This window comes from Rhipicephalus microplus, chromosome 10 (assembly GCF_043290135.1).
Source record: "Rhipicephalus microplus isolate Deutch F79 chromosome 10, USDA_Rmic, whole genome shotgun sequence".
NCBI classification, from domain to species: Eukaryota; Metazoa; Arthropoda; class Arachnida; order Ixodida; family Ixodidae; genus Rhipicephalus; species Rhipicephalus microplus.
The window spans coordinates 84,202,614-84,222,019 of NC_134709.1; the positions used below are offsets into that span (position 1 = coordinate 84,202,614).

Genomic DNA, 19,406 nt, shown 5'->3' on the forward strand with positions numbered 1-19,406 from the left:
CTAATGGCCAACAACAAGAAAGATTTGCAGAGATTGATGGACATTTGCGGTAATGAGGGAGATAGGTTATATTTTAGATTCAGTAAGGAAAAATCAGCAGTCATGATTTTCAATGACAACGAAGGTAGTGAGCTTAGAATACAGGAGGTCACGCTAGAGATAACAGATAAATACAAATATCTGGGCGTATGGATAAGCAATGGGACCGAGTATCTGAGGGAACATAAAATATACGTGACGACTAAAGGTAACAGGAATGCAGCAGTCATGAAAAATAGGGCACTGTGGAATTACAATAGGTATGATGTTGTGAGAGGAATATGGAAAGGGGTCATGGTTCCTTGGCTGACGTTCGGCAATGCGGTCTTGTGCATGAGATCAGAAGTTCAAGCAAGATTAGAAATTAAGCAACGTGGAATAGGTAGGCTTGCTTTAGGAGCTCACAGAATACACCAAATCAGGGAGTACAAGGTGATATGGGATGGACATCATTTGAGGGCAGAGAAGCTAGCAGCAAGATAAAATTTGAGAAGCGATTGAGAGAAATGAAGGAGGAGTGTTGGGCTAGGAAGGTTTTCAGCTACTTGTACATGAAGAATGTCGATACAAAATGGAGAAAGCGAACCAGGAAGTTGACTGGTAAGTACTTAGAAAACAGCAGGTGGCCAAACCAAAAAGAACTATCGGTTAAGAAGAAAGTGAAGGAAACGGAGACTGACGTGTGGAAAATGGGCATGATTAAGAAGTCCGCACTAGAGATCTATCGAACTTTTAAGCAGGAAATTGCCAAGGAAAGGATCTATGATAATACTCGGGGTAGTTCTCTACTGTCTGAGGCAAGGACGGGAGTACTGCGAACCAAGACAAATCGGGCCAAATACGACACAGTATGCAGTGCGTGTGGAGAGGAAGAAGAAACTGCCGAACACTTGATAATGTTCTGTAAAGGGCTTCACCCTATAGTTCAGGACGATGGCGCATAGTTTTTCAAAGCACTGGGGTTTAGGGACCGGGAGGGCAAAATAGACTTTAAGCAAGTAGACTTAACTAGAAGGAGGTTATCTGATTGGTGGCTAAAGTCAAGGCACGAATGAAAATTAAACTCTTCACTGCAAAGTACGAATACTCAAACTCGCTTTTTAAGGAAAAATTAAGTATATATAGTTTTGAGTTCATTGAGTATTTCGGCTTGGTGGCGCTAGTCACCGCCCGATCTAAAGGGTACAGCCATATCCGTCCGTCCGTCCGTCCGTCCGTCCGTCCGTCCGTCCGTCCGTCCGTCCGTCCGTCCGTCCGTCCATCCATCCATCCATCCGTCCATCCGTCCATCCGTCCATCCGTCCATCCGTCCAGCCACCCATCCACCCATCCGTCCGTCCGTCCGTCCGTCCGTCCGTCCGTCCGTCCGTCCGTCCGTCCGTCCGTCCGTCCATCCATCCATCCATCCATCCATCCATCCATCCATCCATCCATCCATCCATCCATCCATCCATCCATCCATCCATCCATCCATGGATCCGCCACGGCCTCTACGGAGTTCTTACGTTGCATCTAACTATATTATGAGAAATGTCTCCGATCTGTGAAGAGCACTCTCACAATCATGCGGGCGAAATAGTCTACAGAAAGCGAAAAAAAGAACAAAAATATCTAAAAGAGAGAGAGAGAGAGAGAGAAACGTTTGCTCCTTCCTTCAGCTTTGAATTTGCAGTTTGTGACGGTAATCAGACCTACCTTAAGCCTGGCGTTGCCCAGGACTTTCAATGCTTACCAGTCGACGAAAACTGCGGTTTTCTTCAGCACGGCCCCTTCGTCGTTTTCTTCAAGTTCCTTCCTCTCAGATGTGCTGTCAGGTACGTACGCGACCTAGACGTCATTACTGCGACAAATAGCACCGCGGTACACGTCGCCTCATCAAGCTTGCGGTTGCCTCTTCTTCTTCTTTTCAACTCGGGCAGTGCCATGCACCACCTCAGGAAAAAAAACGAAAAAAAGCTAACAGCGTACCTTACTTACATAAGCGCGCGAACGGGGGGGGGGGGGGGGCGCTCTTTCTGGTCATCAAAGAGGGTGGGGCGCGAAGTCAATCCTATACGTAAATAGAATAGGGTCATTGCAACTCGAGGGGGGGCGCAGCAAAATTCGCCCCTTATATTAATTTTGCCTCCCCCTGCCCTGATTGCGCACGTTTATGGTCCCTTACGCATATGTGTCTAAGACTACTCGAAAGAGAGAGCCATGGCTTTTTTTTTCTCTGTTGACGTATTTTATTCTGGCCCGCCCTTCCCCGAAAGCTTGTATTAATTAATAACGTTGTATTAATTGCACTGCTTCCGTGATCAGTGGCATAGCAAGCTTACTTCACTTAACTGCACTGCACGTGGTTTTGCACTGCTTCCGTGACCGGCCCATCTTCGACGTGCCCATGCCACATGATGACATCATGATAACGTAACAAGATATGACGATGTGTGAGGTAACGATGACGTCATGTGGAAACGTCTTCATGTGATTCGCCCCCGAACAAGCGGTTGACTAAGGCGCAGGAATGCGTCTGGAGAAAACTGCAGATGCGATCTTTTCCCAACCCTTACGTGTTGAACAAAATGTACCCGGAGGAGATAAAGCCGCAATGCAAATGGTGTCAGGCTGTGGCAACATATGATCACATACTTTGGGAATGTAGCATAGTGCCGCTGCCGGTGGATATTACGCGTGATCCCTCTCTTGAACACTGGGAGGCCGTGTTGACCAGCTCTGACCCAGTCGTCCAGATAAGGGTCGTGGAGTGGGCCACACAGGTCGCCGACAACCTTGGGTTGATGGCCACCTAACACGGAATCATCCGCAGTTGCTTTCTGACGAAATAAATTTTTACCATCCATCCTTCATGTGATGACTTTTTCACCACATCTCTTGTGTCCCACCGCCGACGGTCGCCTTTCGCGTTTAATGAGGCTTCCACGGCTGTCACCTTGATAAGCAATGGGTGTGAGACGGGTGCTGTTTACGTACTAACGCATATCTTCACTTCTGCACAAACTCTACACAGTTTGTCCCGACAAACAGACGGACGTATGTTCCAAGTGCAGGGGCACTCCAAAACCAGAGCTAAAGACCAGTCTCAGTCGACTCTGACAATTCTGCGCACAGCACAAATACGAAGGTGGTCGCAGGAGGCACGATTTGCCGATCTGTGATGCCAGCTGGAGTTTAAAGGCCCGACCCCACGTATCCGTTTCAGCGCGGCGGCGTGTCTTTTTGACGTGACACAAAGCTCTCGGCCACATGGAGAGAGCGCTTAGCAACACGTCTTTTCTCATAATTGGGAGAGGGCACGACGCCTCGTCAAAAAGCCACGCGCTGTAAGCGATATGTGGGGTCTGGCCTTTATGGCGACGCTGGATCAGACCCAGCGAGCAGCTGTGGCAATTACGGGTCTCTGGAAGAGAGGCCGCAACAGCGGGCCTACTGCTTCGTTTCATTAAAGTTTATTCTCTGTATGACACGAATGATTCACAACTGCGAGATGTTATCAAGACTGCGAACAGGGCCACGAATTTTCGCAAGTCTTAGAGCTTGCCCCTGTGCAAGTGGTAGTGCAATAAAACCATCGAACAAGAGGATACTGCCCTTGGCCATGCATGTGCTGCAGGGATTATTTGCAGTTTAGCCGTTACACTTTCGTCAAATAAAGGGTCAGCATCTATATAGTGTGCATGTCTCCAGTGTGACTTTACTGGGTATCATTTTATAAACAAGAATTCCATACTTACTAGGGGACAGCCATCTTTGGCCAGGTGCTGCTTGTCACTTGCAGTGAACTCCACTCAAGCCTCGATATAACGAAATATAAGTTATGACGAAGTAAATAGTCTTGTACTAGATATATAGTTAAGAATATACCTTTATAACAAATTTCCAGATATAAAAAAGACAAAACTTTGTTAAAATTAGGTTTTAATGAACAACACAGTTCGTAGTCCTTTTGGCAAGCTTCCCATCAGTGATAGTGCACAGTCAGCTGTGAAATAACCAAATCCGCAATCATAGGAGTGCGCGGGGTTCCCCAATAGCGGAGGTAGAAGAAACTTTCGTCGCAGCCCCCTCCCCCTATTTTCGAGTCGAAAAAAATTTGCAGATCCCATTACAGTAGGAATCGATTATATACCAATCTAGAATGAGGAAGGTTGATATGCCACTTTAAAATTAGCACAATGTTATGAGGTGAACGTAAATTTAGCCGTACATGACTTCCATATCATAATTATCATGCTTGGACATGTCACTTACCTTTGTCGTCGATTCACGTTACGCGATACCAAACTTGGTACATATATGTGGAGCTAGCAAAACGACCGCAAGCGTGCTGTGAGCAAAGCTTGTGGTCATGTTTTACATGACACAAATGCCATGATTATCATGCTTGGACAAATCATTCATGTTCGTCGTCCATTCACGTAACGTAATATCATATTTGGTATTTATGAGGCTAGCAACATTGCTGCGAGCACATCATGAGCATGTTATGTTATCATGTTCTTACATGACAGGCGTGTCATGATTATCATGTTTGCACCTGTCAAATATCTTCGTCATCTACTCACGCCCCGTAACACCGAATTTCGTATATGTGAAGATAGCAAAACCGCCACGAGCTCATCATGAGCGTGGCATGTGGTAGACATGTTGTTACATGACACCCATCTTATGACTACTATGTTTGAACCAGTCATATACGTTCGTCATCCATTTATGTCGCACAATGCCAAATTCAGTATATGCAAAGCTAGCAAAACGACCACAAGCGCACCATGAGCGTGGCGTATAGTCAGGGCTTACATGACATGCATGTCATGATTTAAACATTAGGGTCTGTCACTTGTGTTTGCCATGCAGTCATGTCATACCATACCAGTTTTGCAATATGTCATGTGAACGAAACCACCACAAGAACAACAAGACCATGAAATGTAAATCATGACATTCATGACATGTATCTCATGATTTTCATGTTATGACTAGTGAAATATGTTTTTCATGCAGTCATGTTATGCCATACCAAGTTTGGTATCGATACCATATACGAAACGGTCAAGAGAGCTAGAAGTCGTAGGCGGCTGAATAGATAGATAGATAGATAGATAGATAGATAGATAGATAAATAGATACGCTCAATTTCCCGAAGTTCGCTAAGAAATGCTTTGCACTTGAAAATCCCGCCGCGGTGGTCTCGTGGCTAAAGTATTTGGCTGCTGACCCGCAGGTCGCAGGTCGAATCCTGGCTGCGGCGGCTGCATTTTTGATGGAAGCGAAAATGCTGTAGGCCTGCGTGCTCAGATTTCGGTGCACGTTAAAGAACCCCATGTGGTCGCAATTTCTGGAGCCCTCCACTACGGCGTCTCGCTTAATCAAATAATGGTTTTAGGACAGTAAAGTTCACATATCAATAAAAAAATTAACAAGCAAAACAAAAAAAACAAGCTTGTCAATGAAGGCAAAAGAAGCGATGGCAGGCTTCTTATAACCACCTGCCTGGGTTCCCTAGCTTTGGAAGATAAATACGCGAAGGATAAATAGGTTTTGTCATAAGCATATAAGTGTTCTCCATTAGAGGGGGGGTTAGCAAAGTTTCATTGCATCGCCCACCCCTTCTCGCATGCCGATCATCAAGTGCAATAAACAACATATTGGAAGTGACAGGGACAAGTAGCTAGCGCCGGCCGTGTCTCTCCTTGTGTTTTTTCCTTTTTGCCTTATCCCTTCTCTTAACATATGGCTCGCAACTGACGACAAAATCCAAATGAAGTGATGACGTGCTTCTCGCAGGGGCCTGCCTTTGGTCTCCGCTTTTTCTGGAGTACAGATGAGAAGTTAACCGTTTTTGGAATACATTCGAGGCCTTCGGCCACCATTCAGGGGAAAGAGGGGGAAAGGGCATTTTTGCCTTGCCGCTTGCTCTCCTACAAACTGATGGGTTGAATTTACGAAAGAAGAATCCAAGTCCAAGATTCTCCTGAAAGTGAAATGTAGAAGCTCGTGCGATGGGTAAAATAGGCTGGAATGACTGGAAGCACCTTCACAAATGAGGGAACTGGTGATTGATATGTGGCGTTCAACGTCCCAAAACCACCATAGGATTACGAGAGACGCCCTAGTGGAGGGCTCCAGAAATTTGGACGACCTGATGTTCTTTGATATGCACCCGAATCTGAGCACACAGGCCTGCAGCATTTTCGCCTACATCGAAAATGCAGCCGCCGCAGCCAGGATTCGATGCCGCGACCTGCGGGTCAGCAGCCGAGTACCTTAGCCACTAGACCACCGCCGTAGTGTAGGGCTTTGGAAATTCGGACCACCTGGGGTTCTTTAATGTGCAACTAAATCTGAACACACGGGCCAACAGCATAGCAAATGAGGGAACTAACGGTATACTTTAAGCAAGTGTTGACTCCAATTTTAAGAGTTTTTTTTTTTTTGCTGGCCCAATGAGCCGGTATGAAGGCCCTTAGGATCTGCAAAAGGCACCAAACCAAGCGTCCCTGTTCATTTGAGGATTAATTAAGTTCTAAGGTGACAACATATGGGAAGCTTTTTCACAGTAAGAATTTCTCGAATCGGTCCATTATCAAACAAATCAAATAAAATAACACTGCCCATTACCCTGTCTCACGGAGGCAGGCATGACTGCCGCACTGCAACCCTCCACAGAAAACGAGAGACAGCGCAAACGACAGGAGATACGGCAGACTAAGTGCCGACACAGTGGGCACAATAGCAACGGTGAAGTTAGAAGGATAAGGCATTACTGAACTACAGTGCTTCTTAGGGCTCCTTAACACATGTCCGGAAAATGAGAGCAGCACTAATAGCAGAGGCAGGCTAGGAGACACGTAACATGAGATAACCTCTATTGTTGTCAAGATGAATTACGAGGAAGAAAACTTCATGACACTATACTTAGCAACAACTTATTTTGATCCCAGAGTGAAGGCTAATAAAAAATTCGGCAGATCCCACATACGACGGGAATCAATGTTACGTGAAGCATGAAAAGGGAAGGTCACAGCGCTGTATAATCTTCTTATTGAGAGAAATGTTACAAATGTCGTTAAAAATGTGTGCAAATGTTAATTGCACAGAAATATGTTGAACAGTCGCATATGCTTTACATAACCAGTTGTTTACAGTCACGTGTCGACGTCAACAACACTGCTATCAACAACACCAGCAGTGGTAACCTGAAATGTAGCAGTTCTGCTTGAAAGGATAATAGCCCTGGCTAGTGCAACGTAGACCAACTTCAGTAGATAGCACACAAGGACAAAATCGACGTTAACCTGAATTGATGCCTGTATCATGGGAGTACATATTTAATGTTTATAGAATTAGATAGCCAGCACTGCAAGCACAATTGATGTTACAGCAACGTTACACCTGCATGCTCTCCTTCCAGAGCAGTTTTGAAGTTTGATGTGGCTCTGTGGTAGAATACTTGATTGCCACTCAGAATGCTTGAGTTCAATTCCTACTCGGACCCGAGCATTTATTCTTTGCATTCTTTGCAAAAATCAATAAATGCAGGAGTAACACTGCGAAGTTATACAACTAGAACTGCATAAATGTTTTTTGAATAAACAAGGTAGTAATTCAAGAATGCAAACTTTTCAGCATCAAAACAAGGCCACAAAAATCGTACATGTGTGTATGCAAAGGCTCTAATTTGTAGCAGTACACATTTTCACACAGATTTATGGCTCCTTGTGGCCCTTTTGAAATGCTGAAAAAGCTTTATTCGTGATCGACTGCCCAGTTTGTCCTAAAGCCACCAAGCAGTCCTCACAAACTGTCCAAAGACAATACATGAATTTTCAGGAGACTAAACAACCTCCTAAAAGCACCTGTGGCATATAAGATGGCGTTTTTCCCACTGGCAAAGAAACGAGACAAAGACAGATTATGCTTGGCCCTGGGGGCCCTCCTTTATGTACCCGGCCTGTGGCACCTTTCTTCAATCTGCTCGGCACTGAGATTTTCTGCTGACAGGATGGCGTTGCAGATGCTCAGCGTGGTCTGGAGGGTAGTTCCGTTCACCCATATCCTCCCGTTGTGGCCGAGGGCGATCTCGAACTGACACCGCTTGCCGAGCGTCTGAAGCAACGAGCAGTCCTTTGCCAGGAGCCTGTAAACAATGTTAAAGATTTATTTATTGGTATGTGGTGTTTAATGTCCTAAAACTACCGTAGGATTATGAGAGAAGCCCTAGTGGAGGGCTCCAGAAATTCGGACCACTTCAGTTTCTTTAACGTGCACCCGAATATGAGCACACGAGCCTGCAGCATTTTCGCCTCAATCGAAAATATAACTGCCGCAGCCAGGATTCGATGCCGTGGCCTGCGGGTCAGCAGCCGAGTACCTTAGCCACTAGACCACTGCGGTGGAGCAACAATGTTTTAAAGTCGTTTTAGCTAGCTCTTCCGTTATCGTGCAAAAATAGTTATTTTTCATATGTCTCAGGAAGACAGCATCTGCCAGTTTCAAAAGTACTCAAGCACGCATTGTTGCATACCAAATTTTTTTAAATGAAATGCTTTTTCCAAAAAACATACGTTGTAAAGCAGCAGAATATTTTGAAATGAATAAAAATGTGAAAAGCATGTAATTTTTGGTTGCCAGCCGGTAAACAGTGCAATATAAAACACTATAGAGGCAGAAATATTTAAAACAAAGAATATTTGGAATAGTGTAGTTCCCCGCCAAACGTCCCAGCAATTTTGGCGACCAACTCAAATGTATCAGCAAAAAAAAAATCGTGCTAATCTGCTGCATTAAAAACAGTGAATTGCTAAAATATTTCAAAAAGGAAAAATTTTTTGGTCACCACCTTCTGCTTCCAAGAATGTTGTCTGGGTGTTGTTCATAATGAAATCCATTTAAAAAGTACCGCTTCTTCTTTCCATACCAAATTTGGTGTACATGATAAGTAAAAGTGCCTGTGTCCCGTTTTTGAAACCGAGTAATATCAGCACAATTTTTCTGCCACATACACCTTGAAGAATTTAGCCAAAATGTTTTATGTTTACATTTTTTCTATTGCAATACTGCACTTTGTATGAATAACTAAGCAATAGATACTTACTCCACAGAAAGTATATTTCGGAGAAAAAATATCTTCAGACAGCTCAAGTTGCTAAACTTTACAAGAAAAAATCACCAATTTCACAAAATTATTACTTATGTCCACACTGAAATGCAATCTGCAACATGTGGTGGTTCACCACATGTTGCAGCTTTCACCACATGTTGCACCACATGTTCATCAGCTTTATACCTGAATCAAAACCAAAGGAAGAGTCCTTTTTATAAGGCAAGTTCTCGTTTCAAGGAAGAAAATAATTTCTGAGGTTTCCCATTCACGGCTATTTTCTCATTTGGTCACATGACAGCTTCTGCCTTGAAATTCTCTGTTGACGTCAATGGAAAATTTTAAAATTTATTTTCTTCTTTAAAAGGCCACTCACCAGGCCCCATAACAAATTTTGGTTAGACCGTGGACGTTGTGTGTCCAATGAAGAGCACTACGCCACACAATTTTTTTCAAATGGTTCATTACGAGTTGAGGAAAAATTTTTTGAAGCGGCGCAAAACAAGGATGAGAAGAGGTGAGCTCAAAACCCTTGCCGTTGCTCCGCGTAGCCTTCGCAAGCCAAATCTCTGCCCTACTTTCTCCGGCATTCGACCAAGAGGTCACGTGCGCATGACGTGCCCGAACAAGCCCAACCTCCGAGCACGCAAGCGGTGTTGTGTTTGTAATCTCTGCCCTACACTCTCCGGCATCCGACCAAGAGGTCACGTGTGCATGACGTGCCCGAACAAGCCTCCGGGCACGCAAGCGGTGTTGTTTTGTTAACCAGCGTTATTTTGTGATCTACTGCCGGTTTCTGCGAGATGGTTTGGAAATGCTGGCTTAGACGCAGTAGAATAGACGAGCACAATGAGTGCGCGAATGCATAAGAGGGTTACTTTCACTTCAACGGCTGACGTCCGCTCGATGCGCTAAACACAAGGACAGGAACGCGTGCCAAACGCCCGCACATTAGCCCTGCATCTCATTGCAGTTCACAGGAAAAATTAGAAAAAAAGACGTGCACATCGCGTTATTCCATCTTATTATTTATCTCAAGTTTTATTAATTCTTTCAAGCAACAAATTACATGAACTACGCATGTCGTGTTCAATATTTTCGCCATGTCACGTGACACTGTTGGCAATGTCAGAGCACAGTCGTCTACATAGAGGACCAAAGTTGCTGCAGTGCCGTGTACACAGGGCCATTCATACATTCATAAATTTGGTCCATTTCTGCGGCGCGCAGTGTTGCGAATTTCGGCAGACGTGTTCAAGAACGCCCCATCAACGCATTGCACTTGTCAGCTCAAAATTGTCAAACCTGGTGAGTGGCCCTTTAAAACAAAAATTGTAATGATAGAACTTCCCATATAAGAAGACGTGCTGATTTGCTTTAAAATAAAGTGTAAAGCTGATTTTCTCCACCACATCGTGCAAATTGCATCGCAATGTGGACAAAAATGACAATTTTGTAAAATTTGTCATTTTTTTCTTGCCAAGTTTTGCAACTTGAGGGGTCTAGAAATATTTTTTACACACAATGTACTTTCTGTGAAGTAAGTATTCATTTCTCAGTTATTCATACAAAGTGCAGTACTGTAATAAAAAATTTAAACATAAAACATTTTGGCTAAATTCTTTGAGGTTTATGTGGTGGAAAAATGAGCTAATATTACTCATCTTCAATACAAGCAGGCTTACTCAATATGTAGACCAAATTTGGTAAAAAAAGAAGGAGCGGTACTTTTAAAATAAATTTTATCACATAAACATCCAGACAACATTCTGGAACATTCGGAAGACACCCACGTGAAAAACAATTTTTTTTATCCCTGAAATAAACTAGCAATTCACTGTTTTCAATGCAGCAAATCAGCCCGATTTTTTTCGAATACATATGAGAAGGTCGCCAAAATGGCTGGGACGTTTGACGTGGAATGACCCAATATACATTTTGAAAATAATAAATGACGCAGGAACAGCATAAAAAATAATAAATGTCAAACAAAAAACCGAGGCGCAGCTTCATTGCTCATGCTATGCGGTGAAGCATCGCTTGGTTTTTCGTGAGAAACAAGCAAACTCGTTGGCCTTTCTCAGTAAATTTTTGTTGGTTAGTGATACCGGCCTACATGTTGTGGCGATGCTGACACCCCCGTAAAGTTGTTTGCGCCGTGTGGCGCAGGTGTCTCGCCCCAAAGCCGCATTCCTGGTAACGACCGCCGAACGATAGGTGGCAATGTATTCGCCTTGAGCCCCACTATCGTCATCATCATCATGGGGTAGCACCGGCAGTGACCCCTGGTGGAAGTGAGCCTTAATGGCGGGCGAGAGTTGAGAGAGTCTCTTCTTCGCGTGGCGGCTGCCGCGAACGGTTGTCTCTCGCGGTGGGTCTGCCGTGGACGGCACCGCTGGCCGCCTGCAGTAGGTCCACGTGGTGAGTGAAGCATTGGCGACGCCGCCTTTTGTGTGCTCTTGTATTATGTTGTTTGAGTGTTTGGTATATTTTGTGTAATGATGTTTTAGCCTGTTGATAACGATTTATGTATCAATTTGGCGGACGATATCGTCATTTTAAATTAGTTAAATAAATGTGTGTATTGTTTGGTTTGTACCGACCGCCTCTGCTGTGTCCGTTTTCTCCAAGAAAGTGGCGTGGCACTCGCTCGCCAATTCAAACCCCCACAATGTGTTCTAATATAGATGGATGCCTGTGATGTGAATGATCCCTCTATCAATGAGATGTCCAATGAACTTTGCTATTTTGTCTAGCGTCGCCTCTTTCCATGAGCCACCTCACTCCGCAAAGGCTGGCATTCCAATACACTCAAACCTCATTGTAACAAAGTTGCACTTACACAAAAACTAAGTTCGTTGTATCAGAAAATTAATTGTAAAGGTTTATTCCTGACACTATATCTATTGCAAGGCTAATTTTTATTTACTTCATTATAACTGATATTTCGTTATATCTAGGCTTGAGCGTATATGCATCCAAGCATACTTCGTTGCATTGTGTACATTAAGTTAAAAAAAGAACAATATAGCATGCAGTTCTAAAACGCTTCATGTTGCTCTGTAGTCAGGACCAAGGTGTGCTCCGGTGGCTTTCTTCTCGTGAGGAGAAGTTCTGCAGCCGCCGCTAGCACACCGCACCCCAGCGACGTGTAGACCTCACACATAGCCAGTCAGCACAGCTATAACATTGTGCACAAAGGTCAGCAGCTACGCATTTGTGGCGGAGGAGACAACTTGAGGCCGTAAAGAAAACAAACCCATGAACGGTTGTGGATGTCTCAGGCTGACGCAAAACATTGTTGCCATTTAACTTGAATCTAAGGTGTCATCTTCGGACTCGAAGCTCGTCCTCGCTAAACTCAGGGGCGGTTGGAAGACACGTTTCGAGCGGTGCGAGTTTTTTGCAGCGCAGCTGCACAACCATGAGTCAGTTGAGAACCACTATGTTGCTAAAACGGGCTCCAATTGATTCTGAAAGTCGAATGGCTAAGCTGACTACTAGAAAGTGCTGGGTGCACGAGGAACAAATTCAATACGCCAAAAATTATAATCCAATACGTCAATCACAAGTGATTGATTTGAATAGGCGAGGTAACAGAAGAGTTAAGCACGTTACAACGAAGTCAGGCTCTATGAGTTCCATACAGCAGAAAAATTTGCACTGAGAGATGTGGACAAGGAAAAAAAATCACAGCATGTCCACGAAGTGAATGATGATTGGTGGGGAGAAGCGTTCGTCAGTCCGGCCGTGCTTTCGTCCGCCCATTCGTTCTTGTTTCCGCCTATCCGTGCGTTCTTCCGTCCATATGTCTGTTCGTGTGGCCGTTCCTCTGTCTGTCTGTCTGTCTGCCCGTTCGTCTGTACGTCCACCCCTCTGTCTGTCTGTGTTTTTCAGTATGTCTGTCTATCTGTACGTCCGTCTATCTGCACGTCCGTCCATCCATCCGTCTATCTAGTGAACACTCCAAGTAGAGACATCTCACATCTTTTCATCATGTATTCGTCATATACAAGTGCCGCCATCCAGCGGACATTCTAAGGACCGCTCTTTCGGGTATGTGCCACTGGTGGCTACATACACCATCGGAGGATGGACAGACCCCCACCCTAAGGAGCTTCACCCCTAAAACATTCTGGGGCAGCCAATCATGCAGCCTATGCTTGTCTCCCGATTTCCATGCCACAAAACCTTGAGAGCAGTGCTCAACTTAGTCTGACGTCAGCCCTCACACTCCGAGAAAGACGGCATGCTAGAAGACTAGGGTGAAATATTGCTTCTACAGCCGGTACCAAGCTGCACCATGCTACCAAGTCGGCAATGAGGTCTTGGTGCAGAAGGAGACTGAAATGACGGTGTTGGGCAAGTATAAACTAAAGGAGAGAACTAGAAATCTTAAGCCTTTTTTTCCTGCAACACCGACATATTTTATTGAGATGAAAAATCTTCAGGGTGAGTGGCTGGAACCAACATCTACACATGCGGTCTTTTTCTGTACATAGAAGACGCGTCCATTTGTCAAAACACTGGCTCCAGTGACAACCCCCCTCTGTTTTGAAAAATTTTCACGTCTTTCCAAATCACCGTCGTCTCCTGAAGTTCTGCCTTGTTCGGTTCTGTCTTTTATTGAGCTTTTTCTCATGCGTTGAAAGGTGATGCTGGAGGTTAGAAATTAAAAGTTTATTATTAAAGGTTGGGTAATCCTACAAGCATTTAGTATACAGACCATTATTGAGACATGAAACAACGATTTGGTATGGCCCCGTAAGTGTACCCCTCCCAAGACTGAGCACTATTGAAGCGCGCTATCGGGCATGAAGCCCACGACTCGAAATGCTGGCACCACCATTGGAATGACGTGCTTGGCAAGATCAGAAGCAGTGTCGTCTGCTTCCACTGCACTGACGCACACTGAAAACAAAATTTTAAAATGCCACCCGCACTGTCCTGTGAAATGCCGAGCAAGCGCCTTCCTCCACTTTTTAAAAAGAATTGAAAAATGTGCTAATGACAGAGCGAGTGCTCGCTTCCTCCGCTACTGCCATTTTTTTTTTTTTTCAACCTGTTCTCCGCTACATAATTCTGCAGCAGTGATTCCTAGCGAATGCAAGTTCTCAGAGTTTTTAGATATGTGCTAGATTTCTTAGAACATTTACCTCGCAGTGCCTTGGCAGTGCATTCAGAGCTGTTTTCTTAGTACATAATCCTGCAGCAGTAATTCCTAGGGAACGCAAGTTCTAAGAGTTTTAAATATGTGCTAGATTTCTCAGTACATTTACCTCGCCGTGCCTTAGAAATGCATTCCGAGTCGTCACATATTGTCAGAACACTTAAAAAATGTCCTTTCTCCCTTCTCACTCATAACACATAGTATATTTGACATGAGTATTTCCTTAGGTTACTCACAAACAGTAAATGCACGCGTATTCGATAAAGCATTTCATTAGAAGTACTTTTTAGTGACTCTTTCACTAGCTCCTTGAACTTTGGTTAGGTACTGAGCAAGGGCACACCCTCCAAATCTTGTCCGATTGCCTCTCGCCATAGGTGGGCACTTGCTCAGAATTTCGCAACAAATTAGATTAAATAGGGAGTTTTCCTGCTTCATCTGTGCACTTGACAACACCCGGAAACATATGTAGTCCAGTCTTTGAAGGTGGTCTATATGATAGGCCAGTGTAAGGCATGCGCAACAGTGCTCGACGTCAGAGTTCAAACGTGTCCCCGGTACAAGAAGCTGCACGGTATTTGGATTTTGAAACTTAAAAATGGTAAGCCACTACAACCTGCGCGTGTAGCAAGTACCTTTGTTAAGATGGTGTCTGCTTCGGCATGGGGCTGAAATGTTTGTTGAGTAGTATAAAGCGCTCACTGAGACGCTCACAGAAGAAAGTGGGCCAGCTAATGAGGCTTTGCTCCTGAAAGCTGGCCCACATGTTGGCCCTCCTTGTATCGAACCAAAAATTATGTTGATTCACTCTCAAATCGAAGTTGCCTCTTCCTAACCTTTGGAGGGTGGGAAGGGAAAGGGATTAATCCCCTCTTCCCCCACCTTGCCCGGAGAAAACTGCTGGACATTAAAGTTTATTCATTCATTCCCAACCTTATTTGCTTTTTACGTAAAGCGTACATATTCTTTTTGTGGGAAGTGCACTATGCCTTTTGCATTGTAGATGCGACTTTGCCACCAAATTGGCTGCCAAACTTGACTAAAACGTCACACATCAATGATTTACATTGCAGCCTCTAAACCTCGTTTTCATGTCACTTTGTATTTATTTGTTGCAATAACTTCGTTTCTTACTGCGACTCCAAGATAATGTAAGCTCTTGTATACTGTCACTGTGTGTGGAGAATTAGTTTAGCAAACAATGTTATGCATATTTGTTTGCTTCATGCTACACGTTTCACCTCGTCGAGTACTTCTCCTTCTCACAGCCATCACAAAGCCTATGGTCTTAATATTCAGTTTATGCTTGTTTAGAGGCTATGGCTATGGCATGTTCACTGGAACGTTGCAGGAACAGTAGAAATCACGTCACGAAAATAGGTGCAGCATATGCTCATGTTTGCCTTAGCCTCAAATGTACTAAATAAAAAAAAAAAAATGTGGCAAATTGATCACTGAGGAGTACCACACGGCTTCAGCAATAATTGTGGTGAAATATGTAAGAAGTTGTAGCGTCATCATCATCCTCATTGATCATCATACTCATTTTTCTAGCCACTGCGCTGTACCTCTCGTGCAGCTCATGCCACAACTCGAGGCGCGAGCTGGGTAGATTGTGCTCATGGATGCGCTTGGTGGTTTGGACGCTGCAGCGGTGACTCGGCCTACACTTGCGTCTCAAATTAACCTGTGACCTCGGCACGGGCTCGTCGTCGCCGTCTCGCCTCTGCTTCTACATATGATGACACGGAGAATTCCCCCTTCGACGAGCCATCGGCTGCCATGTTCCCGCGACTGTCTGCCAGTGCCACCGTTCTAATCGACCTACCTCAAGGTATAGTTTATGCAGCTCAATGCCGTTCTTGCGGTGAATGGCGTCGCGGACCAGCCGCTGATGCACGCCATTCTTTGCGACGCCCTTCCCATAGAGCTGCGTTATCTCTCTGCCACTTCAACCTCCAGCCAGCAGCCTTATGATGACCTCTGCTTTGCGGTGCTGGCCTCCTACGGCCTCACCTACCGCTCACTTCCGTTCACCCGTGACTTGCATGTTTCCCCTGCGTCGCAGCGTGGGGTACCCTCCAGCCCAAAAGTCTCCACTGACCGGGACCTAACTGCCCCGACTACGTCTCCTACAATCTCTCGTCCGGCCTCTAGCAACACGAGTCCCGCGTAAGACTGCCCATCCGACGAGGTTCAGGACAATCGTGCTGCATGCTAGCAGTCAGCCACGAGATTCGACGAGGTTCTTCAAGATGTTCCTGCCGCCAACGACCGGGCCGCCACGAGGTGCCTTTTTTCGAAGTCCTCGGCCGATGGTCCCTCAGGCACTCTCGCTACCCACACGTCTTCTCCGACCTACACAGACCATGATTTCTCGGACATGTCAGGCTCCATGACGGCTACACCGCCGCATACCCTGGAGTCTGCCAAGACAACGGATATCCTCATGCTCGCTGTTTACCCCCCGGTTGCAGGACCTCCTCCGTCCACAACGTCCGAAGGCAACTCTCTACGAATCCCAATGCTCTACGTGTCCCGCCAGCAGCGACCAGCATCGCCCTTGCAGTCTCCCGCAGCCTAAGTTAAAGCCCCCAGCCATCAACCACGGCCAAACCTCCGAGACGCTGTGACTATGACCGACGCTCCTCAGGACGACGTGCCTGGTCCACCTATGGGACAGCAGACCGCACATGTCACACTTGCCGTAGAGACAACCATCTGCCATACCAACCTGCGCACGAACCCGCATGCATCAACCACTGAACGTGTTTCCCCAAGTCAAGGTGCGCCCACTAAGCCTCCTCCAGAGTCCACACCTGCTGGATCCAGTGACACACCTCCCACTGAGTTCTTGACGGAAACCATGGACCAGCAGGCATGTAACTGGAATGTAGGCATACCCTTTTACAAGCCGCAGACGTCATTCACCTCTACTCCACGTGTACAATGCTACTTAACCACTGCCAATGTAAGCGGTCAAGTCCACTCATACTCAGATACCGCAAAAGTTACGACACCTGCGTGTCGACATCGGCATCCGCGCTGTGCACGCCTGCGAAAGCACCATCCAAGCCATTGCTTAGGGATGGGTGGTCTGCAAGACTTCACTGTGCCACATCTCATTGTTGCACGTGCAGGAGCCACATCGGCTTCTGTGCACCCACCCTCATCTCACCCCGAAGCCACCTCTACCTGCAATACTCACTCGCGACACCCTGTGCGCTCCCGGCTGGCCCCAGCTCATCATCCTGTCACCCACTTGTAAACGACCCCAGCGACCCAACGCTTACTTCTTCGTCCTCTGCGCAACTCCCAGTGTCGCCCCCTGGAGACCCACTGGTTCCTGATGGTCTCTTCACGTTGACGACTCAGACTTCGCGACGGACAATCCACGGACTGTCGCTCAAGTACACAGTATCTGTCTCTTTTGCTTTTCCTTTTGTACATATGCTTGAAATTGCACAAAGCACTAGGGGGGGAGCCTATGTAGTGCCACGCTAGATTTGGCTAGCTGGCCGCTCCGAAAAAGAAGCGAGTCAGAAGGCACGTTAAGGCGCGAGCCACGAAGGATTTCAGAACGACCTAGCTTCTGAATATGGCTGAACGTTGTAGGCGATACCGCTTCGCTTTGTCCTCGCCCAAATAAAAGCTGCAACCACAGCACGGTCTCATCGCCGCCATCTCGCCTCTCGTTCCTCAACAAAGTTATAAAAAAAAAGAATATCGAAGGAAAAAAGAAAAAATCAGCTTTGCTGCAAAGGCGAAGCAACGAACGCGATTGCAACGAATTGGAAGATCACGCGAAGAATGGCAAGCAGATCAAAATATGCCCCGCGTTTCTAATGCACAAATGACACCTGAAATGTGTTCACAGGTGTAGCAACCCCTACTCAGGGTCTGTCCAGGTGTGAAATGGAGTTTTCGGTAGGTGTCAACAAATGGCGCATGGAGGCACTAGGGTCTGGGGCGAGTGCTAATAAACGTGTCTTTTGGTTGTTGGCTGCTGACGTGTGCGGGTGTGCATTACTGGCATAAGCTACCGCTTGCGTGCTGCAGTGCAGACGTATGCGACATGGTGTCATAAGTGAGATGCCGGTAACTGCCATCTCATCGCAAGTACTCGCTGAACGACGGAAGCACTACTGACTCGGTGGCGCGCGTTCGTCTCTGGGTGGTTGGTCGGCGTTGCGGAGGTTCGAACTATGGCCGATGAAAACGCTACCTCTACGGCGCCCATTAGCCTGCCGCTTCTTTCCCGGTTCAACTTTGAAAACCCAGGCGATTGGCCGCAATGAATCCTTCAGTTTGAGGACTACAGCTTCACCTCTGGACTATACCGAGATACTGATGAGGTAAAAGTCAGAAAGCTGTTGTAGAACATGGGCTCACAAGAAGCGCGACGCATACCGTATATACTCGCATAATGATCGCACTCGCGTAATGATCGCACCCATAGATTTTGTCGTCTAAATGCGATTTTTTTCTTCCCGCGTAATGATCGCACCCCGAACTTGCCCCATCGATATGTCGAGTGCCAAGTCTAGCCGATGATCATCGTCTTTATTATCTGTCGAATGAAACTTGCCAACTGCACGCACCAAACATATTCTTCATTTTTGCCCACCGTTGGTGAAAACGTGCCATTTAGGATTGCAGTGAGGGCAAATGCCGCAGTTTTCACTGAACGCCCACCATGTGTTATGTCTGTGGCAGCTGAATGCGCCTCTCATTGTTTGTGTGATCTGAAAGCAGGCATCATTACGCTAATGCCGTAAATTTACTGATTTAAATGAAAGCATTCCTTATTTAGATGGAAGAAACTGTGTTGACGTGCGTGACGTACTCACAATTTCCATAACTGATGAAAAGAAGAAAAAAATGCGGTCGCTTCGCTCCGTCCGCCGCCATGTTTGTTTTGACATCCCACACTGTTACCGCAGCGGCCGCCTGTTGGTCGATTTTTGTTCATCCAGCAGCAATGTTTTTTCCTGAGACTCACGTTTTTTTTGTGTGTGTGCTTTGTGATCGTCTGTTGAAGCGCCGTTTCACCATGGGGTGGTATGCGAGCTTTACTGCCGCGTTCAAGCT

At 45.9% G+C, this 19,406-nt stretch overlaps 1 protein-coding gene across 1 annotated transcript in view; it reads right to left on the reverse strand.

Annotated features, from left to right (window-relative positions):
- Positions 1-7,957: 7,957 nt before the first annotated feature.
- Positions 7,958-19,406, reverse strand: part of Rrp40 (exosome complex component Rrp40) — a 32,940-nt gene continuing 21,491 nt past the window's right edge. Inside the window, exon 4 of the mRNA XM_037432064.2 lies at positions 7,958-8,182. Coding sequence (XP_037287961.2) covers positions 7,984-8,182 — 199 coding nt within the window. The 3' untranslated portion in view covers positions 7,958-7,983. The remainder of the gene's footprint in view (positions 8,183-19,406) is intronic.